General features: G+C 41.0%; 2 protein-coding genes across 2 annotated transcripts; both read left to right on the top strand.

Annotated features, from left to right (window-relative positions):
* Positions 1-1,335: 1,335 nt before the first annotated feature.
* On the top strand, positions 1,336-11,466 carry LOC123646897 (trypsin-like). The gene is made up of 7 exons (XM_045564076.1): positions 1,336-1,650; positions 6,834-6,874; positions 7,226-7,386; positions 8,779-8,944; positions 9,733-9,986; positions 10,548-10,684; positions 11,232-11,466. Exons 3-7 carry the CDS (start codon positions 7,347-7,349, stop codon positions 11,379-11,381), a joined length of 747 nt encoding a protein of 248 aa, XP_045420032.1. The 5' UTR covers positions 1,336-1,650; positions 6,834-6,874; positions 7,226-7,346; the 3' UTR covers positions 11,382-11,466.
* A 5,511-nt stretch (positions 11,467-16,977) lies between these two features.
* Positions 16,978-23,896, top strand: LOC123646949 (serine protease 58-like). Its single transcript, XM_045564133.1, is given in 7 exon segments — positions 16,978-17,023; positions 17,533-17,603; positions 17,606-17,660; positions 18,473-18,635; positions 20,187-20,437; positions 23,193-23,329; positions 23,747-23,896. Coding segments are annotated over 7 exon segments (873 nt in total).
* The last annotated feature ends 444 nt before the right edge of the window (positions 23,897-24,340 follow it).

Genomic DNA, 24,340 nt, shown 5'->3' on the forward strand with positions numbered 1-24,340 from the left:
CGGTGTCAATACAATACTTTCACTAAAACCTATGTTTCCATCCTTCAAAATTAGTCTAGGTTTCAAGTGAAAAGGTTTAGAGTAGCGTTTCAACAAATGAGGTCCCAAAACCACCGGACTCAGAATAATTCCGAGAGCTTTATAAAACTCCATACTACAAGGCTCGACTAATAGTCAAAATCCTCTGTGTTTCTACCCATGATTTCCTTGCGATGCTTATGGACTCCAGGGTTAGAGACCTTTGGCCCAGAGAAGATCTTTCCTTCCTCTGAGAACTTTGCTTCAGTTCAGTTTGCTATTGCTACAACACGAGCATTAGCAATGCCTAATTGGGGTAGCACGAGCTGCTACCATGATTTTCTTTAAACTTGAGCAACTGGCAACTACAGAGATAGTTTGCTTGGAGCATCTCAGACGTCAAAGTATGCTTATTTATATGAAAAAGTAAACTGTTTAAGTGATAAATACCAAGATAACATGAAGTTTACCAAAGAACATCAACACCTTCCCTTGAAACAGTAAATGGATTTTCTAGATCTATTCTCCCATACCACGCAGAGGGAAGCCTCTTGCCGCCACCCTCATGGGTTGCATCTGTTAGAAAGTTCTTTGTTGCATTAACAATGAGATGTTCTTTTGTAACTCCCGCTTCTTGGTCCCTGTCTTGTCATCTAGAGCCTCGTATTTCCTAACACAGTGGTGATTCAGATATTTGACAGTAACTACCGATCCTCATGGCATCTCTTCTCCAGGCCCTGGTCTCTTGTCACCACTGAGGGACAGCATCTGTACTCACCAGGCAGCTTTTCTTCATGCTTTAGTCTCAGCAGTTGGGGCAGGTACTCTCTGGGGGCCACAGAGTGGGCATCAGGAAGCAGTTAGCATAGGCAACTGGGATGACAGGAGATTGTGAATTAGAGAACTGGAGGAAGCTCAGGAAGATAGGTGTCAACCACAGAGAAACTGGAAGGAAGCAGTAACTTGGGTGTAGGCATTGATGATTTGGACACAGAGTGGAAAGAATAAGACTGAACACTGTCTTTAAGGAGTCAGGATTCCAGAGTGGATGCTAACAAAGAAACCTGAGGACAGGAGAGCACCCGTTTACTAGAGATGGTGTCAAATGTGGACTTGGTCACAGGGACCATGGCAATGGCTGAGATGCTTGAGCAGAGAAAAGACAAGATCTCAGGAGGGTGACCAGCAAAAGGGACTTGATGTTGTGCCTTTGACCTCTGTCTCCTTGGATTCCATTTGTCTAGGAATGGCATTATATCTAAATTGTGAGTCAGAGCCAAGTCTGATATTAGCACTTAAGAGACTACTAGGATGACTGGAGAGCTATTCATATAAGCCAGGCAGCTGTTAATAATGAACCTGATTTCCTTGTGCCTCAAATCGGTCATCGGTGGCATTGATTCTTCTCAGACCTGGGTCATTAGCAAATCAGCTGTCTGGACCTCTGTGTTCTCAAATCAGAGATGTCAGAGATTCCTTACTACAGTTCATATGAGCTCTGAGGCTGCGCTTTGGAGAACATTTGCTACTCAACTGTGCATCTACTATGGAGTGCCACATCAAGAGCATGTCTCAACCCCTTAACTGCAAATATGCCATGGAAGCACCACCAAGTATTTTGTGGAAAACAAGGTATGCTAAGTTCTTTTCTTCTCGTTCCTCAACTTGAAAAGCTCACCCAAAAGAAAATGGGATTAGTTTGACACAACTTGCTCTTAGTGAGCTTGAGTTCTCTACTAAGTTTGCTGAAATTCCTAATATGATGACTCTCACTCAAGAGGAGTGGCATGGGAGATTGACAGTGACTCTGGGGCTCTAAGGGTCACTGTATTTGAATAGTTTGCTCACCTCACAGGATCTATCCATTCTTCCTAAAGTGGAATTCAAGATGCTTTTAAGTTTCCTTTTTCTACTCTCCAAACTGCAGTTTTCAAAAGTACAACTAAATCATATTTCTGAGCTAAGGAACATTTTTCTTTGGATATCATTTTATTTTGATTTAGGAAATGCATCCCAGAAAAGAAAGGTGGCATAATAAAGGGGGTGGGATGGTGGACCTTAGAGACAATCACCAAATACAGTTAGATAGAAGCTAATGCTCAGTAGCAGAGCAGGGTTACTATAGTCAACCACAATGTACTGTATATTTCAAAATAGCTGGAAGAGCGGATTTGAAATGTTCCCAATGCATAAAAATATAAATACTCAAGGTGATGGGTACCCAAAATGCCCTGACTTCATTATTACACATTCTATGCATATATTAGCAACAAAATATCACATATATCCCATAAATGTATACAAATATTATGTATTAATAAAAAAATTTAAAAACAAGTTTTCATCAGTTTCTACTATGTACTCAACATTCAACATTGTTTGGGGGATATAAATATACAGGTCAGAAATTGTCTTTATCAAAAATTTTATATAAGGTATATATTATACATTCTCTTTTGCTAAGCTGACATGCAGTTTCATACACTCTTTCCCTGTTTTCTGTCATTTTCCACTTATAATGCTCCATTTTCATCTTTACTTTCACTTTAAACTTCATCTTCATCCCACTTTCTCTTCCCAATCCCATTTCCTTCTAATCTAATAGGATGATTTCTCTCCATAAATGCCTCACTACCCCATCATATTCAGAAGTGACAACTTAGCAATTATTTCACGGTAGCATTTGCACTTGTTCTGACAGATCTGAGTTTCAGGTTCGATGATAAAACTTAATTTTTATTTTGTCAGGTATGCTTTACTACCTAATCTTATAGGATGGAGGTAGGATTTGACCACATACAGGAAGATGGAGCAATGTGAAGTGCGTTCTGACAGAGACATAAGTTAGTTAGGTTGACACCTTAACAAAACTCTAATATGTGGATCAAAAAGTGTGTTAATGTATCCTATTTGCCCATTATTTTCTGTGGGTTTTCATTTTATGCTGAGAATATTAAAATCTAGAGACAAAAAAAAAAAATGCTAGCCAGGCACAGTAGTTCACACCTGTGAGCCCAGCATTTTAGGTGGCTGAGGTAGGGGGATCATTTGAGCCGAGGAATTTGAGTTACTGTGAGCTACGATTGTGCCGCTGCACTTCAGCACGTTTTCTATCTCTGCCAAGCTCTCCTTTTTTTCCTGCATTATTCTGTGTCGCTCCAATTTCCCAACCTAAATTCCCATTCCCCTTCTTCTTCCTTTCTCCCTAAAGCACTTGAAGTAAACATTGAGATATTTCTTCTAAGATTACTGATTTTATTTCAAGCCATCCCTGATCATTGAAACTGAACTACCGTTCAATTTTAAGTCTAGATATCAGATATTTAAATGGTTTCTTCCCTATCTTCTAGAGCAGGGTTGGCCAACTGTGGCCTGGGGGGGGAAATCTGGCTTACAGTCCATTAGTAAATAAAGTTTTACTGGAACACGGCCACACTCGTGCAAGTTCATATTGTTTATGACCGCTTTCACGGCACGACAGCAGAGTAGCTGTGACAGAGACACGTTGCCTATATAGCCTAAAACATTTGCTGTCTGGCCCTTTATTGAAAAAGTTTGCTGACTGCTGCAAACAGTTTTACGGAGAGAATCACCTGTAGCAAGAGCAGAAATGCCTCCAGACTAATTCCACCCTTGGGCAGGGTTCTCAAGGAAACCCATGCCTGGTGCTAGGGTTCACTTTCCCAAGAAAGAACATTCTATTCACTACACTAATTTTCCATGAGTTGCAAAGATGAGAAATTCAGCTTAGTGTAGATGCTCAGCTTAGTAACAAGGTCATTTCACAAGCACATGCTTTTTACCTCGTGTTCCCTTTTGTACTTTTGTTGCCCTCATTGTTTACGTCATTTTTTCAGTATCCCTTAGTACATTTTTTCTAACGAAAGAAGTTTTATTTAAAATTTTCCCTATACATTGAAGCAGTTAAAAGCCAGAATGGCCCCAGTAACTAGTGATGTGATAACCAGGAAAGTGGCCGGAGAAGTTAAGGAAAAAGAAAAATTGAGTCCACATGCAGGAAAAGACCATGAAATTGCCTTCAGGGTCTGGTGCCTTTTCTTCCCGGCAATACTAATGTTAATATATTTTCTGGAACCCAATGAGCTGCAATTTAGGCACAGGTTTAAATACTCTTCCAAGGCGGCTAAGCCCTGTGCGTGGGAAAGAGGGGTGAGAAAAACAGACTAATTAAATATAGACACATGTCTCTGGGTCACCATGTGCTTGAAGTTAGGAAAAGAAGTACAAGTACCAACTAACTCTACAGGGCGAAAGGAATGTGGGCATTCCTCATAGCTCAGGGATCTTACTGTGAGAGGAGGCTCAGGAAGGAGACCACACACACTGTAGCATGTTCAGTGTTGATTATAAGTGAGATGTCATTGAGAACAGAAGTTTCTCGCATATAAAGTGAAGAGAAAAATACTTCATTGAGTCTGGGAACTTGCAACCCAATTTTCCAGTGTCAAACATCACAGAATGATTCACAGTATCTCAGAGGTACAGGGTATCTGATAGGTCCAAGCTCCCACACAATAAATGAATATTTTTTCAAATTTGTTCGCTCCCTGTACATGCATACATATGTAGATATATACAGAGACACCTCACACTGATCGTGTATTCACCTGGCCTCTTCCATAGGGACCAATCTCCTACTCACGTTCACTTAACATCCTAATCTGCTCTGCTCCATCCCCCTTCCACTCACAGGCAACTGCCACAGCCGCCAGCATCAGTGAGCCTTGGCTTTTCCCACTCTCATTTTCCAGACGTCTGCTTGACATCATGTTTCCCAAAGTGTAATATATGCATCATAGTAGTCTTCAATATGATTTTGATAGGACTCAGATCATGATTTTTATTTGAAAAGCATGTATTCATTCATTTTAATATGCATTAGATATCAAGCTACTGACACATGAAATGTCAATGCTATTGCTTAAGAAGAGACTAAGAAAAAGAAGTCTAATTAAACATCAAAATGTAAGTGGTTTACTTGCAGAAAAGTGTGAGGGGTATGGAAATAACTGACGTCAGGAAACCATCATTTGGCAGTTTCCCCCACATGCCCACTACTGCTTTATGTGACTGGAGAACTATCACTCCAGCCAGACAGGACCGCCTTCCTTTGTCTCCGGTCTTTTAAGGGGGAAAATTGCCATTGATCTTCCATGACCACTCCCATCCCCTGACCCCTATCTATCTACCCCGAGTCTTTCTCTCCCGGAAGGAATCCACGTGATAAAGCCCTGGGCACACCAAGGCAGCTCTCCAGGGCATAGCACTACATGAGTCAAGTATTATGAAAAGCTCTGTTCTAAGATACTGTATTTTTCATAAAGGCCCAGGTCTCTGATGAGGCTCTGGGAAAGCTACAGGGGTGATGGAGAGTCATACAACTTCTGATATCTCTCAGGTGGAGGTATCAGCAATGGCAGAAAAGTCTCCCCCTTCCCCATTCTGGGCACTGCCACCTCCTTATTCCTTAATGTTTCCTAATTCTAAGGGAAGCATTAAAGGCAGCTCCCTGTCTTAGGTGCCATTCATCCAGTAGTCACTGAGTGCCTATATTGTCCCAAAGCCCAAGCCACTTTCTTAAGGCAACAGCCTTAGAAGCAAGGCCCCTTCGCCCTTCTTTCCCCCATAGAGCTGTGATTCTCAACTGGGCATGGGTTTGTCTTTAGGGACATGTGACAATGTCTGGAGACATTTTTGTTTGTCCTGACTCGGGGAAGTAAGTATTGCTATTTTGCTGTAGAGGCCAGAGATGCTGATAAACATTCTACAAAGCACAGGACAGTTGCCCACAACAAAGAACTATCTGGCCCAAAATGTCAATAGGGCCAAGGCTGAGAAACTCTGCCTTTGAGTAAGTCATCTTGAGAGCAGCAAATTTCAAATGTAAAAGAAAGAGAAACTACTTCAGGAGCAATAATTTGCTTAAGCAGAAGTAACACCCTGGAAGGCTATTTCAGATATATTGTTTGGGTGTAGATTCTGGCTCTAGCTAGGCAGGGGTTACTGCTCACTGAGATTCACTCACTCTTGCTACTTCTGCCTTGCCACATTAATTCTGACAATTCCTGCTCCAGCAACCCATTTTTTGGATTTTCCAGAATTCTCAATAATCCTTGGAGGCGTTAGCCCTACTTTGGTGGAGTTCAGACTGTTCTTCCTTATTATGTTTATAGCATCACAATTGAGATAGACCATGGACCTCAAAGTGAGGCTGCTTGAGTTTGAACCCTGGATTGACTACTTACTAGCAATGAAACTTTGAGCAAAACATTTGACTTCTCTAAGCTTCCTCCTCCACATCTCTAAAATGGTGAAAATTGTGGCACAACACTTGCAGTGCTGTTTGTGAGGATTGAATGTGTTGATGCATATAAGCCCCTCCCAGTGTCTGACACAGGGTAAGCACTCTATAAATTTCAGTTGTGTTATCATTGCCCAAGAATTTTGTATTATCTTTGTATCCAAATCGTGGTCAACTGACTGGGGGAAGTTATGCATAGCAACGGAAAGGCACTTTGTTAAGGAGATAGCCTTAGAAGCAAAACCCCTTCTGACTCTGAAACCAGATTTCCTGGGTTAGAATCCTGATTCTACCCATGTACTTGCTGTGAGATTGTGGTCAACTCCCCTATACTTTTGTGTGCCTTAATTTTCCTATAGGTAATGTGGGGATTATGATAGGTATCTCGTATGGTTGTTATGAGAATTACTAGATTAATATGGGCAAAGCATTATACTTTATCTTATGGTAGCTCTGATCTTGTATATCCACGTTAACTTTTTATTATTCCTAGGAACAACTTGTTTCCCTGAGAAAGAGGAAAGTAAAAGAATGGTAAGTTACATTTATTTAAAGCTCACTGTATGTCAGGGATATTATAATTATTAATATATAATTGTGAAAGAGCCTTTGTCGATTAAACAATAAGGGTGCAGGGACCAAGATAGTCCTGTGGATAAAAGTTCACAGTGGAGGCAACCAAGTACCTAAGACTTTTGTCTGGGAATCAGGACACCTGTAGCTCTGTTCTGTGATTTTATTCTACGTTACTTTCCTATTATGGAGAACAGTTCCCACCAGGTGGGTTTGTTACTTCCATTCCCATAACCTTCTGGAAAAGTGAACATGTTGACGTTTAATACTGAGTTATCTTCTATTTGTCACATAATTGAATTCTAAATTTAGATTTATGAGTATCCAGTGAAATCACTTTTCTGGCACCCGTGGCCGTGAGTGTTAATGACAAATCCAGAGGTATAAATAGCTGTGGATGAAAAACCTTCATCCCATTCCCCAGTGAGCAACCATGAAGACCTTCATCTTCCTCGCTTTCCTAGGAGTTGCTGGTGAGTCTTTGAATAAGTGAATCATTAGCCATCTATTATCTATTTAAGTTTGCACTTTGTACTCTGGAAGACAACAATGAATGTCAAAAATCTGGTCTCTACTCGAGAAGCTTAAAATGTTGAAGCAATAGTGTATAGCACTTATGTTTGTTAATAATTGAATACCACTTCTTGGAGGAAAATCACAATGAGCAGGAATGATCAAGGTAGACGACATAAAGAAGCAGAACTTGCTCTCAACTTCCAGGTAGAATTTAAGAAAAAGGAGAGAAAAGGAAAGGGTAGTGCACATTATGGAATTGTTTATCTCGAACTTTCTAAGAATTTGGAGTTAATGACTGGAATTAATCTTGTGCTCGCTGAAGAGGCTGTTCGTGCCAGAGCCTGAGTCTCTTCTATACTAAAGGCTGAGTGATTTAAAGCCAAGGAGTCTTAACAGAAAAGATATTTCATTTCTCATGAATAAAAGCTATGGGCAGTGTTTTTTTTAATGACAGCTTTGCCAATGAAATCTTTATCCTATAAAGTACAATAACATATCATTCAATCATAAAAAATATTAAATAGAGAAGTGACTATTTCTACTTTTACACTATTAAATTTTATACTACTAAAACTTAATACTAAATTTTCCCAAATTGGGCAGTTATAAATTCAATACAACTGTTTACACACCTGGAAAATTGTTTCCTGAAATTATTTTAAAATTTTTGAACAATAGGGCTCCTATAACATAGCCACAAACTTTTGGAGCTTCAAGAAATCTTAATACATCAGTGGGACAGACTTCACAATGCTGAATAAATTGATAAATGTTGGAAAGATAATTGGGATAAAAGAAAACGTTGGAGAGGTAAATCTTATAATGTTCTAAATGTTTACAAATATTTTAGACTAGAACCAAGGAGAGAAATTGGGAGTGCAAAAGGACAATACTGTCCATTTCCTTGCAGGCCAGAACATTCTCAGGTGGCTTCTAAAAGCTTCCTTTCTGTCACCTCCTGGGGATATCTATCCCATACCAATGTCCCACCAACCACCAACCAAACATCAGCATGATTTCTGCAAACCTTCACACCTAATTGCATGACTGCTGAGGGTTCTGTGTAACAATTATTCTTTATACCCTTGGGTAGTGGTCTTCAGTGTTCTTTATATCCTCAGGTAATGGCATTTATTGTGTAAAGAGCCTCTGATCCTTGTGTGTGTGTGTGTGTGTGTGTGTGTGTGTGTATGTGTCTGAATGGTATGTTAAAAAAGAATGTATTTGTCAAATTTAAAGCATAAATTAAAAATTATATGCTGATAATGGCATATGTGGAAACTTCGTGGTGGCGTAGAAATTCCAAGATGGATCTGATTAACAGATAGTTTCCAACTTATTCCTATCAGTCGCTTCCACCACTGATGATGATGATGACGACAAAATCGTCGGGGGGTACACTTGTCAGGCGAATTCAGTCCCCTACCAGGCATCCCTGAACTCAGGCTACCACTTCTGCGGTGGCTCCCTCATCAGCGACCAGTGGGTGGTGTCCGCGGCTCACTGCTACAAGTCGTAAGTGACCAATACTCACCTTCATATGCTCTAAGATCAACTTATCCTCTAGCCTCGCCAAAGCACAATCAGGGTAATGTACGGAGTTATGCTTGTGGGGTGGGGCATTCAGATCTTAAGAAGCACTTTATTTTCTCAAGCACTGTATGATGTACCAAGGAACTTTTGCATGGAGAGGTACCCTTTAGAGTTCCCCGATGTCTTCCCAAATGATGTCACTAAAGGCATGGAAGGGAAATAGTGAGTGATGAAGTATCTGGAAAGATAGCTTTAAGACATGAATTAGAACACAGTCCTAATCATTATATCTCAACCAGAAAAAATGGCATATAGAGGTAATAAAATATGTAAAATGTCCTATGCAACATAAAAAATAAGCATGATTCATTCTACTCTCTTAATATTCTGCCAAATCTCTGAGTCCTGCCTCATCTCCCTATGAGAAATGGTGGTCACAGCCAGTAGAAAATGACAGGTGTTGCTCAGTCTCCACCAATTCCCTTTTTATCTGGAGCTGTTTCATTGGAGTCATTGAGTTCCCATTCCTATTCCTTACTATTCTAACAAGATGGCAGGCTGGGTCTGTACTTGCAGGAACACTTAACTAAGGAATACTCTAACCTATGCCACCTGTGACAGTGGACAATGCTATCTTACATGCTCAATTACCTGTGAGAGTGAAGGCTTGAAGAGGATGGTGTCTGTGTTTATGCTCATGAATGAGGAGGTCAGGAGAAAGGGAAGAAGCTCAAGTTGGATACTTAGAGAACTTTTATCCTTTAACCCAGCCGAATCCAGGTGCGTCTGGGAGAACACAACATTGAAGTCACTGAGGGCAATGAACAATTCATTAATGCTGCCAAGATCATCACTCACCCCAAATACAATAAATCCACCATGGATAATGACATTATGCTAATTAAGCTGAGCTCAAAAGCCAAGATCAGCTCTCAAGTGTCCACGGTCTCTCTGCCAAAATCTTGTGCATCTGTTGGTACTCAGTGTCTCATCTCTGGCTGGGGCAACACCCTGAGCAGTGGCGGTAAGTGTCACCTGGAACTGAAGTACCAAGTCTGAGGATATTAGAGGTGAAAGGCATGTTGAGGGTCAGTTGATCCAAATTCTCACTCAAGGTATGGTTCCCAGAGGATAGTTTTTGGATGTATGGAGTCTCAGAATATACGAATTGAAAAGAGGAAGATTCCCTTGCTGGGACCATGCATAGGACACAACCAAAATGAACTGTTATAAAGATGTCAGAGTATTTAATTAAAGTGTGATTAGTGATGTGCAGAGAATTAGAAACTAAGGAGGTAAACAGAACAGAGGCTAAGGAATTTGGTACTGCCGGAAGCATATAGCCACTTGACAAATAGTCTCTAGTTGTAAGATTTGTGGTCATGGTGCTAGTGTCAGAGAAAGAACAACTCATTGATTACAACTATTTGGAAAACCTTATAGAAAAAAGTTGTCCTCCAAAACTAGAAATCATTGGCAAATTGAGAGAAAGAGTGGGAGCATTGGGAAAGAAGAAAGAGATGTCGAGAATGAATTTCCAGGAACCCTGTTGGTAATCTTCCATTTGCATTCTTGCATTCAACAGTCAACTACCCTGATCTCCTGCAGTGTCTGAAGGCTCCGGTCCTCTCTGACAGCACTTGCCGCAACTCCTACCCAGGCCAGATTACTAGCAATATGGTCTGTGTGGGCTTCACGGAGGGTGGAAAGGACTCTTGCCAGGTTAGTGTCTTTGTGCTCCTCCTCCTCCATCCAGCTCAGTCTCATTCTTTTCCGCCATAGTTCCTCTTTCCTGACACACAGAGGATGTAAAACTCTCCCTGGGATTGATTGTGAGGGGTGAGGGGTAGCTTTGGGACAAATCATAAATTTTAGTTTTGTGATATTCATGGCCAGTGTTAAGAGTGAAAAGATACTCCGAAGATGGTGTGCAAACAGGACATTCAGGTACCCTCTATGGAGGCAAGTTGTGGCAGGAAACCCTAGCCAAAGGAACAGAGCTAGTTGGGCAGCATTAAAACTCTCCACTCCTCACCTCTCCTTGGCCCAATTGGCCTAGTAGGAAAAAGAAGAGGCTGGAAGAAGAGAGGAGAAAGATTGGGGATAGTGTAAATAAATTGAGGGCTGAATTTCCAGAGGAAGAGAAAGTGCTTCATAGTGGATAATCAGCCTAGGAAAATGGCCCCAGCACAATGGAGGAGCATCTTGCACCCCATTCTCCCATTGGCGCATAAATAAGAGCTCTGATGGTCTCTTCTCCCTTGCTCAGGGTGACTCTGGTGGCCCTGTGGTCTGCAATGGACAACTCCAGGGCGTCGTCTCCTGGGGCGATGGCTGTGCTCTGAAAGGCAAACCTGGTGTCTACACCAAGGTCTGCAACTACGTGAGTTGGATTCAACAGACCATCGCTGCCAACTAGACACCTTTATCTCTTCATGTCTCATCTCCTGTTATACAGCTTCGCCTTCCTTCTATGCCTGAAAACAGTACCTAAATAAAAACATTCGTCCTGCACTACATCTGTCCAAGAATGGTCCTTGCTTCCTATTGGAGAACTTTCTGTAGAAACTAGCTGCTAAATAAGAAGGTGGACATAGAGTTGTACTATTATATTGAGAAAATTTGAAAGATTATTTAGTCATTCATTCAATCTAATCAATATAAATATACTGATCACCTACTACATTCCAAACTCTGTGTGAGATATTGAGGATAGAAAAGGGAACAAATTTAGAGGTGGCTGTTACCACCACTTTTTTAATAAATAAAATAATTATTAGGCACTATATTAATAGCTCATATAAATTTTGTTGTAAGATTTGGCTACTATACAAATTTGATTATGCATTTTTATGGTAGAACATGTATTCATAAGTTATTACAGATAAAGACACTAAAACGCAGGAAGTCAAAATCAATTGTCCAAAATCATTCAAATAGTACCTCGTAAAACCGAGAGAAAACTCGAGGTGTCCTTATTCCCAGTGCATTGCTGCTGCTATAACAGTATGCTCTCCCTGCCTTTTTCTTCAATCCAAGTGAAACTCTGTGAGACTAGATAAGGGAAACCTTTAGATGCAGAAATATTTAAAAATGACAGGCTTCCTGTATTTTCCAGGGTTTCACCTACCTGTATGTTCCAGTTCTCCAAGAGCTTTCATGTTTTCCAAGACAAGGAAAAAGCCTTGTGATCATAAAATGGCTCTCAGAGCTACATTCTCCCTTGTCTGTATCTAGGGAGGGAGATAAAGCAAGCTGTTACCAGAAGAACTGAAGGCTCTGTCACAAAAGCTCATAGCAGACATATTAGAGTGTCTTCTTAATGTGTTCACTTCCACACTCATGAACCATTAATCATATGGGATTATGTGTATTAGTTTATAATCAAGTTATGTGGCATGCCATCAGAGTGAAGGATGGACTTTTTATTCTGCAATAAACACGACCTACTTTGTACATGTTTGGTTAGCTGAATTAATAAGGTTAGTTATCAAGAGAAGGAGGAATAGATGCTAAAAAGGTAAGCACAATCTCCACTAAAGTAATCAATATGTTGATTTGATGCATTGGTTATATAACCCCCAAAAGTCAGAAACAACTCAAATAAACATGAAAAGAAGATTGATTAAATAAATATGGTATATACTTCAGTAGAGACAATACAACTATTCTATTCATCTACCCAATGACTTATTCAGCAAATACTTATTGAGAGCCTATTGTATTCCTGGCTCTGTTTTATGCACTAAAGCAGTGAAGAAAACAGCCAATATCCTCCCTCCATGGTTTATACAATCTGTTTGATAAACAGACAATTAAGTCAATAAAGATTCTATAATAGTGCCAATAAATGCATATGACACAAGAAAAGCAAGGTGAATAAAGGATGGATAATTGGGAAGCATAGATCTGTTTGTAAAATATAATCAAAGAAAAGCATCAAGAGACCTGTGAAAACATACCATAGTTTAAAATAAAAAGGCACTTGGAAGGGTCAGAGGAGATATTTCTCACAGAAATATATTTACTGCAAATAAATTCCCAATTCATGATTCAGTAGACTCCATATCTCTGTAGCAAAAACAAGGAAATATAAAGAGATTACAATCTGATAATAGAGATAGCTGCATAGAGACAAGACTTTTTGGCTTGTTATATCTAATCATAGTGATAGATAAATTTATTTATCCTTTGCTTATGGAAACTGAGAAGATAACTCTCAACTGTCAACTCCATGGTTATGACCTCTTATACTGTGTAAAAGAAAGCAATACCTGCATTAGAAGCTCAGCTACTTCTGTAAAACAAAAATACGTATATATATTCCTATAGGATCTATAAGCTGGTTAGAAGTGACTTTACTTCGGATCGGTACATTCCATATTCAGTTATTCGTTCTCTTGTTAACGAGCAATGAACTTCAACATGTGCTCAGGGGCAATTTATCTAAGAAAATTTGCTTTAATAAGACAAATACAAGCCTCTTTCCTCCTAAAAATCTTATTTAATTAATTCTTTTATTGCAAACCATTCTCATAATTTATCTTTTATGGCAAGTATCTTTAGTATGGAAATCAAATTTTAAAAGGACTTTGAAAAATAAAAGTATTTATTATCTTAGTATTATTTTAGTCTTACTTTTCAAAGTCAATTAAGAATGTCAATTTGTTAAAGGAACACAAACACAAAATTCTTTATTCTTAGAGATATTCATTTGTTCTGAATAGCTCAGTCTAATCACTTCCTATTTCTATAAACTAAAGGATTTCCAAATATCTTGAGAGAATCATAGTTTTCAATGATCCCTTGGTTTCTCCAATTTTTTAAATAAGTTCCCGACTCCTACAGAATAAATCAGCTCATTTTATTCTGACTAACTGATCTCATCTTCTCACCGTGAGACACAAATTCTTTCATCAAAACTAATCTGATAGTTATATATGTCCTCTATCTCGAAGGTCCAGTGTGACTTTATACACACAGTTCACATATGAAACCTTAGTTAGTTGACAGAGCTTATTATTAAAGACATGTCCCTATGGGTAATCCGTGTTGCCTTTTCAACTGGCCACCCCCATTTCTGTGGTCAGTGTTCTTAGCTTTCACCAGCTCTGCCTCTGACTTTTATCAGACCGGGAGGGACCCACGGCAGAGACCAGTCTAAGACCACAGGTGTCCTCCCAGGCCAGCTTCTCTCTAACTCAAAGGTCTGAGAGCAGCAAGAAGACTCTGTTTTCCAAATAGGAAACAAAGCCATATGATCTGATGAGTCTATGAAAAGTTTGTTTTGTCTTCATTTATAAGAGGAAATTTCATGGTTTACATAATTTTGCATTGCAGTAATTTCTCATAACATCCATGCACTATATATTTTTAAAAAAGGATTATAAAAGCGAAGGAAAGATCATGTTGTCCTGGGAGTCACAGGACTTCTGTCGTGGTGTGTCAGAGGCTCCCCTCGTCACCCGCTGCATTTTCTATCACACACGAAAGGAAAAGCTGTGCGGATTTCTGAGAAACTCCTCCCGAGCCCCTAAACTTCCTCTCCACACAACTGCCTCTTCCACAGGAGCTTTTCCTGCATCTCCTTTCACAAGAAGAGCTCCCACGGAAAGAAAGACACCTGCTCTGACGTTATGCCTGCCGGTTGCACGATCGTAGAAGTTTCTTTCGGGGCTTCCCCACTTCGACTTCACATTTTCCGTGTTGGATGATCAACTCTTTGAACTCAAAAATTGCAGTTTTTAAATCAAAAACTCTTTCCCTAACCCCCTGAAATCCTTTTTATTTCTTGTTCCTGTTTAACTAATGGGGTTATTTAGCCCTCAAAAGGAAAAGTGCCACTTAGTGCCATTTGTAGGAACAAGAAATTGTCTTCAGTATAGCCTGACATGGTCTCCCCATTTTTACATTCGTTTTACGTGTGTTACTAAAAAAAAAAAAAAAAAAAAAAAAAAAGCTCCCTCATTTCATTTGGAAAAAGACATAATATTTTTAAAGGTTTCTTTTTGTTGTTGTTGTTAGCTGTGGAATTTAATCCCCTTCCTTCAACCTAAACCTTTTACATTTTTGTTCAATCAATACCTTCATAAGCCACTTGTGATGGGAGAGTTACACCCTCCCCAGGGACAGCTAACTGCTTTTGTTTCACTGAGTGACATGGACAAACTGAGAAGGGCGAATCTAATTGGTGAGGACAATAATCCTCAAAGGGGTAGGGTGGCAGGCAGGGAGAGAGAGAGAAAGAAAGAGCGAGAGAGAGATATTATAGAAGTAGAGCAAGAGAAGAAGTGAGGTAGGATAAGCCTAAGGAAGAATTTTGAAAAAGAACTAAGATAGGCCGGGTGGTGGCTCACACCTATAATCCTAGCACTCTGGGAGGCCGAGGCAGGAGGATTGCTTGAGCTCAGGAGTTCGAGACCAGCCTGAGCAAGGGTGAGACCCCGTGTCTATCAAAGATAGAAAAAATCATCTGGGCATGGTGGTGCATGCTTGTAATCTCAGCTACTTGGGAGGCCAAGGCAGGAGGATTGCTTGAGCTCAAGAGTTTGAGGTTTCTGTGAGCAAGGCTGACGCGAGGGCACTCTAGCCCTGGCAACAGAGCAAGATTCTGTCTCAAAAAAAGAAAAAAAAATTTTTAAAAAGATAGATCTTTATAAAATTCTGCTCTACAGTATACGACAGAAATTCTCTTCTTCAGTTTCCTGTGGAATGTCCAGAACAACTTTTACTTTTGCTACTGTGTTTTAGTATTGAATCTGGTTTGGAGAATGAATCAACACGATGGCTATATGAGCTTCAACACTGGCCTGGGGTGCACCCCAGTGTTGGCTTAGTGGTGAGTTGAGACGTGAAGTGGATGCAGCTGTTTTTGAGTGCTGGGACAAAGCAGACTAAAGAAACTAACAGAAATAAGTCCCATTTCTACCAGCTAAATCTTTGGAAAGACTTCTGGAAATGTCATGGGTTGAGGGTTTCAAGTTTTGTGATTGTGAGCAAGATTTTTAATCTTAAAGAGCTTCAGCTTTCTTATTAGTAGAAAGAGAATAATAAGGATAATTAACTTATAGATCTGTTATGAAGGATAAACTGGGTTACACATAGAGGACGTATAACATAGTATTTAATACGTGATAAAATCTCAATAAGTGCTGACTTTATTATTATACTTATTAATATTTTTAAATTTTTGGATACTAAAGAAACGTTAGCCCCAGAAGTTTAGAGGACTAGGGAACATCCAGATGACATGTTTTAAGTTAATAATTAAATTTTAGAAGAACTAAGTTTGCTTATATTTTTTACAGATAGAGGAATGTTATTTTTTTGGACTTCTATAACTGATCAGCTCTTTAGTTACTCTGACAATGGCCAGTTCAGTTCTGTATGTTCTGCATTTGTTCAATCTGCTCTTTATAAAGTATGGGATTGAACTGCTATTTAGTAACTATTTCTTGGCCAAAGTCAGGAAGTTAAAATGTAAGGTTAACTTGTAAAAAAGGAATGTGGTAGATCTGGAAAGAGTAACAGGTGCAAAAGACAAAAACCAAACTAGTAAGAAGTTAGTTTTAATTCAGACCATTCCAATAGGAGAGCATCTCAGATCTGAAGATTGTAGCATCTTGGCAGGGTGATTTTTCCTTAGACTTTTATAGGGAGGAATGGACAAGTTATACGTGGGGAGATTTACAGTTGGGGTTGTTTTGAAATCAGGGGGAGTCTCAGTCGGTTGATTAAATAGGAAATGTTTATTTCTGAGTGTAGCTAGTTTCAAGGAGACAAACCATTCTAATTATAATCATCGTGAAACAAAGAATGGGGAGTTGGAGGGTCCGCGTCTGGCCTTGTCAGCAGGTGCAGGCAAAAGAGGAAAGGTCTGTGTTTAACCTGTCACCAGTAAACAGCGGAGCCATCCAAAGTCTGCCGGGAGTCATGAGAAAGAGTGGACAGAGTCCTCAATCATACAGGAAGGGTGGTTCTTGGTGGTAATTCATAGCCTAGAACACAAAAGGGAGATGGAATTTCTTAACCATGGCTGTTTTCTGGAAGTACGGAGCTCAGGTAAAGGTCAACCTTGTCACGGGGAATCTGGAGACTCAGTTCTGAGTGCTGACTTTGCCACTAACTTCCAAGAGGATCACAACTTCTTCATCATTAAAATGAATAAGATAAAAAAAAAGCAGGATTTATTAAATGGATTTCATACCCCAAGGTTCTGTGAGTATCTGGGACTCGCAGAGGGACTCTTTGGAAGAAGGGAGATGGTAGGGGAGGGCAGGGAGTGAGGTTTAAGTCACAGGGGGAGGCGGAGACAACAAAGAAAGCCTATGTCACAGAGAGCGGAGGGAAATGCCAGCAGGTACATAGTGGCTCCTGGGGAGAGTTGTAGGATCAGAGAGGAGGCACCAGGACCTTGGCGTGGTTTCTTTCCCTCTTTCACTTGCATCAGAGACAGATCCCACTGATGTCTTACGAAACCGACATAATTGAGTCTTGATAAGGACTAGTTTGAAGACTGCTCTAAGATCCTTGTGTCTCTCCTCACTCCACAATTAGTGTTTCTCCCGCAGCTGCTATTGCCAAGGACTCTTGAACTAAAGATTGGGACAGTTTACAGCTTGATCAACTTGTCTGCGGCTGGCAAGGTCACAGCCTGCCATGAAGGGCTACCTCATCTTCGCTCTCGTGAGCGTAGCCGGTGAGAGTTGGGGGCCTTGTCTCTGTCTAGGGTGGGAACCAGGGCAGTGTATGAAGATTTGGAAAGAGAAGTAGCCAGCCACAGCTAAGGACATGGGAAGTGAAGGGCGTTTAGAAAATTAACTGTGGAAGGAAACAAAAGCAGCCACTCTCAATGCGCACCTTATCCTGCCCACGTGATCTCTAAGCCCCTGTGGGGTCTGTGAACCTGCCAGGGCACACTCACGACCAGTGCCCTGCCCTTTCCCGCGACCCTCTCATCAAGCTCCCGAGCGTGTGATTTCCTAGGTTGCCACTTTTCCTGCACAGCCACCTCCCCTTCCCGGTGCAGGTGAACGTTAGAGGACGCCGGCCGGGAGAGGAGGGTGGGCTGCTCAGGGCTCTGGAAGGTCCAAGCTTTTCCACGCCCTGCACCACCAAAGTCAGGCAGTATTTGATTTTTTATCCCCATTCTTGGCAAAAGTTTCATTTTAAAAAAGAATGTTTTTAAAATAGTCATTTATCTTTTTCATTTTTGTAACATATATTTAATAGCTCTGCCATTTGGAGTTTCTGATCGGCGTGAGATGAGCCCATGTATCAGTTTCACAGAACTTTACTGTAACTCCATCTCAGCAAAGATATGTGTCAGTTCCCTTACTGCGTATAGCTTAGGTTACGTGCATGATTTCCTCTAGTTTTAAAAACATTAAAAATAAATGGAAGGCATCAACAGTATCCTTGAAAACCTCAAGTTAAAGGAAACTATGCCGGCCAGTTCTAGCCTCTCAATTGCTGTCTCTCTTTCCACCTATGATCCCTTCATTCTTCCAGGAGCCATTCTGTCCAAATTTTCCAAAATTCCTAAAGATAACTTGGAATTGGAAGAAGATTTTAATATTCCATATATGGTCTATCTGCAGTCCAGCCCAGAACCCTGTGTGGGGTCTCTCATTCACCCCAAGTGGGTGCTGACAGCCGCTCACTGCCCCCCGCCGTAAGTATACCTTTGCTCTTGCGAGCTGGGACGGGTCTATTTGAATGAAAGCAGGTCTGGTGAAGCATCCAGCAAGTTTTTAAGGAAATTAGCAGGCTCAGAAAAAGAGAGAATCTTCTTCCAAATGGGGAATGGAATACACATTCGGGCAGTTTAAGAGGAGACCAATAGGAAGATGTCAGAAGACTCTCAAGGGGAGTAAATAATATTCATTTGTCAATACGTATTTAAACATTTGCTATAAAGTAAGGGCTGCTTAATACACTGAGAAAACAGTGAGGTGACAAGGTGGTAAAAAAGTTTTTCATCATGGAGCTTATATTCCGGTAGAAGGAGTAAGCCAAAGCAAATAAACGGCTAAAACTAAAGCACAAAAAGAACAGCAAGCTGTAACATACGGGGCTGAAACGAGATCTACTTTAGTTATGGTGGTCATGTTTATCCTCTTAAGAGGTGAGACCAACGGGAAGGGAAGGAGACAGCTAAATGAAGAAAGCCTGGGGGCCACTCCAGGCCGAGCGAACGATATTCAGATAGTCCCTGAAGTAGCAAAGATTTTAGGGTATTTGGCAAACTGGGAAATCAGTGTTGACTGAGTAGGGGTCCTAGGATGAGGTTGGAGAGTTAGGTAAAAGCCATGTCATGCGGGTAACTGTAGAAGGATAAAGAGACACTGTACAATATAAAGCCATCCCTTGCAAATCTCAGGGTTTCTGCTGTGTGTGAGACTGGGTTGTGTGACTAAGACCTGCTCACCATTTAAGGCGCATACAAGGGTCATATCAGACTCGGAACTCTCAGCCATCTGGTTGTTCAAAACAGTTCAGTTCAACACGATTGAACCCCTGCTCTGCGCAATATGGGAAATATCTAGGAGATAAAGACCATTCAAGTCCTTTCAGAATAGGAATTGGAAAATCAGATATTCTTTCTCTCATCCACATCTAACACATGCACTGCTTTGGGCAGGAAATAGCTCTTGTAAATCTTACATGCCTGGACTCATGGCGATGGAGATGGGTCGGTCTGAATTTGTCCAGGGAATATAATGCAAAATGGTAACTGGGAGTCCTGGCAGACGACTAATAGTCTTTCCAGTCTAAGATCAACGTAGCAACACGTGGCAAATACAAATGCTACAGGTGAGAAGAGCTGCAGCAGGCTCAGGAATACTCAGAAACCGTGAGCACTGCATACTTGCTCAAGGGTTGCTCGAGGCAGTGTACTACAGACAAGGAGCTCTGGAACAACGATGGCAGTGCCATCTCTAGTACCTGCTAGTTCAGATGATCTGAATCTTAATGATAATAACTAGACTCTACTGATGTCTTTTAGGTGCCAGACACCATGTCAGGTTTTACCAAATGCATGTCTCTAATACAACAATCCTGTAAACTATGTTTATTATTTTTCAGACAAGAGCAGGCCAATTTACTTCTCAGGTTAAGAAATAAAATTAAGATGATTGGAGAAGGCGGCCTGGAACATTCTTGTAGTCTGGCATTCTATGACTCTCTTCTTTCTCATTTCCCTGCCCTCTTTCTTCTGAAGTGTTAAAATCCGACTGGGAGTTTATCAACCCGGCGCCAAAAGTAAGAAGGAGCAGATACGAAATTACTCATTGACTGTGCCGCACCCTAACTTTGACGCACAAACTCTGGAAAATGACCTGATGATGATCAAACTATCCGAGCCTGCTACAATCAACAAAGTAGTGGGAACTATAGCCATAGCCTTGGAACCCATAGCATTTAATGAGTCCTGCTTTATCACAACCTGGACCTGGAATGAATATAAAAGCCGTAAGTATTTGACCCTGAGTTCTTTATCCTGAGCAGGTTGGAACTTGGAAAAAATGTGGTAGGATGTACTTGACAAAGTAGGTGGTATGAGGTATGGTTCCCCGACCTTAGAGGGAAGAGCCAGGACCTCATACGACCTCATACGACCCCATACAGCAGGTCAAAGATAAGATTGAAAGAGACTGATACAGGGCAGCTACTATGACACCATCATATGGAGCAGGCAGAAATTGTTATGTCTCTGGAACATTCCAGACCAGATCCAGGGAACTGAATTGAAATAAAGGTGGGAAAATAGGAGTCTAGGATACACACAAAGACAGTACCAAGGCATCAAGCAGGAGGGTGGCCTACTCATTGACAGTTGTTGAATACCCACCATGCAATTAATAAAAGAGAAGTGGGAAAAATAAAAACAAAATGTGATGTAGTGAGGTAACAGAGGAGGCTTCCCACTGCTGCCGCAGAGAAGCCAACACATGTGCAAGGACATGGTGATCCATTCCCTCTAGTGGATCCTGGGAGACAAGAGGATGGTTGAGTGAACCACCCGTCCTGTCACCAGAGCTGTTTCCCTGTAGCGAGGGCTACTCGTAGTACTGCTGCACCCGAGTGTTCCTGCTCAGATCGGAGGTGGAGACTTGAGTGTCCGTAGGGAAATCGATCATTATGACATACTCTTTGTCTTTCTCTGGCCTGATATGCATCGTGGGGAAAATAGTCGCACCCCATGTTGTAGGCACACGTCCTTCTCCCCCGAGAGCTGTAACTGGGATGAGCAGAGAGACCTGGTCTCCGTGGGAACCTGTCTCATCAAGGGTGCTTTATGAAGACAGCTGCTTTCTAATGCATTTGTTTGTTCCTGTTGGATGTTATTTCATGCAGCTGTTAATAACTGCGATGCTCTCTTTAGGTATTGTCAAAGGATGAGGATATCACCTCTTGATATCTGAAATAAAACATTAAAGCTAAATCTACTGCTTGTTATACAAGGCAAAGCAATACTGACCAGGCATAGTCCTGCCAAGCAGAGCAGAGTACTGATTAGTATGTGGGGTTTGTGGGAAGCCTGGAGATGAGGGATTGGAGACCTTTCCAAGGTAGAAGGGTTACATCATCTGTAGAGGCATGTGATGGATCTATTCAAATCTTCAGTGAGCTTGTTGTTGATTGGTTGGTGCTCTGAGATGTGTTTATAGGAGAATATCTGTCCCTGATTGGCTGATTTAGGAAGTGACAGCCAACATTGATTGACTGGCTTGCAAAAGCTGTGTTCACTCGGGCGCGTGGTCCTGGATCTATTAATCAGGGATAAATCCTTCTCTGGTGGCTACAGAACAATCTGTTCTGTAAAAACAAATTAAAAAAAGGGAACGTTTAAAATCTATCTGTTTTATAAAATCAAATAAAAAGCATACACTTTTATATTCTCAGTACTTTGAAACTGCAATTTTCAATTTAGAAGCAAAGCACCTGGACATGTATGTGAATATATTTTCTGAACAAATTTCAACTTGTATGATTTTTCTCCTTGACTTTATAGGTCTTATTCAAAGTAACTGCATCATACTTTACAAAAGTAATTAATTACATACCCTTTGAAAACAAAATAAAACTATACAAAGGTTTTATCGTATAGGCTCTGCATGTCAGAATCATAGTGGCAAACTATACCTCTGCAAGCTCTCTGGTACAGGGCTACCAATATTTATTAGGAATTCATTATTTCAAGTGACAAGTTACTTTACCCTAGCTTGTTACACATATTTTATATTAGCTTGAGCAATCTCTGGTCAATTTTTTTTTTTGAGACAGAGTCTCACTCTGTTGCCTGGGCTAGAGTGCCATGGCGTCAGCCTAGCTCACAGTAACCTCAAACTCCTGGGCTCAAGCAATCCTTCTGTCTCAGCCTCCCAAGTAGCTGGGACTACAGGCATGCGCCACCACACCTGGCTAATTTTTTCTATATATTTTTAGTTTTCCAGATAATTTCTTTCTATTTTTAGTAGAGACAGGGTGTCGCTCTTGCTCAGGCTGGTCTTGAACTCCTGACCTCGAGCGATCCTCCCGCCTCGGCCTCCCAGAGTCCTGGGATTACAAGTATGAGCCACCACGCCTGGCCTGGTCAATTTTTTGTTTTCTTCCTCCTTGCTACTCTCTACCAGAGATTAAAATTACATAATACCCTGGTTAGAGTTCCTGCATCCTGAAGTTGATAGTATAATAACAATCACTATAATGGAGGTGAAAATATGACCTCTTAGGGTAAAATATATATATATACATACAAACACATACAAGCACTCATAAATAATCCATTTATAAATAGTCTAATTTAAAAAGCAGTTTTATACATACTAAAAATAGTTTCTGCCTTTATGATTAAATGCAATGAGGATAAAGTAGATGTTCAAAAGCGGTGGGGGCATGGTTCTCGAGACAATGGCTTTGTTACTGTCTCTTTCTCCTTGTGGTCAGTCATAATTTTCTCACAGTTTTTTCAAGGTTTCATCAATTATGTGTAATACAGAAAGAACTGTAGATTGGATGCCTCACGAAAGAGGATTTGTGAACCCACTTCTCCACATTCAATAGAGATTACTGAACTAGGAACCCCAAGAAGGACGGAATATCAGCTGCTGCCCGGGCTGAATATTCTCAGAAATTAATTTATTTACACAATAGAAGTTGATCATAAGAGCCCTTGTGATGAGGAGAGTAACTCTGAAGTTTAATTGTCTTCTCTTTCCCACAGTCAGTGACCCTGACATCCTGACATGGATAAAGCAATACTTTCTTCCCTTTCATGACTGCCAGGATAGACTCCAGAATATACTGGCACTGACTGTCATGTGTGTGGGACAACCTCTAAGCTCCACGTCTAAACATAAGGTATCTCTCTCCTCCATCCAGGAGGACAGCATGGGGCACGTGGGTGAGAGGGGTGACAGTGGAGAATCAAAGGGCACTCACCCAAAAAGTCCTCCCTAGAGAGAGGAGCAGAGAATTGAAGTCCCTTTCCCTTCCCTGCTCATCTCTGGGTTTGTAAACACTTTCCTCCCTCCTGTTACAGCGGGAGAGATTTGGGGTAGAAGCATCTGTCCTATTCCTGCTTGCACTCAGGTTGGGTGAAGCTTGAACCCAGAGAGGTGAGACTTATGTAGATGTGAAGAGAGAGTTATCACCTCTCAAGAAAAATAAGTCCACACCCTTAGGTAGTTTTGCTACTGTCATGTGCCAGGTCTTGGGATTCACTCTTGTTCCATGAGGACAAAACCTCATTGACCTCCTGTTCCGTCTCTCTAAAAGGAAGTTTCAGCTGCTCCAGCTGTCTGCGGTGGCAGGTTACATGGCATCTTGTCCTGGGCAAAAGGAAGTGTCACCCTGGGAAGTGAAGGATTCTTCACAAGTGTTCACAACTATGGAAGATGGATCCTGCAGATCATGGACACCCACTGAGGCACCTCTGTCCCCCATGCCCTCAGGGCCATCTCTCTGCATCATCTCTACACACGATGCACAGTGTCTTCATCTTTCTTATTCTTCAACAAAATCCAAAGAGAAAGGATCCAATAAAAACAAAGCCACTAAGCACCCATGCCATGGTGCCTGCTCTTTCTACCATGCAAACTTTGAAAATGATAAGGAATTTAGCAACATCCCCACCACGCATTCGTTCCTTTATTCATTCATTCAAAAATTATTGAACTGCCAGCTGCTTAGGAGGCACTGCATTTGCTAGGGACGTGAGTGAGCAGGACGTGACCTTTGCCATCAGGTATCCAATTATAATACCTGTGGCAACAGAGATGGCAACAGAGAATAAGATATTAATAAAACACTCCGGGTGGTGGAGTCAGGACAGGTATCAGCGAAGAGGCAGATGAGTCACGGGAGGAGAGT

The sequence above is a fragment of the Lemur catta genome, chromosome 11 (genome assembly GCF_020740605.2).
Source record: "Lemur catta isolate mLemCat1 chromosome 11, mLemCat1.pri, whole genome shotgun sequence".
Lineage (NCBI taxonomy): Eukaryota > Metazoa > Chordata > Mammalia > Primates > Lemuridae > Lemur > Lemur catta.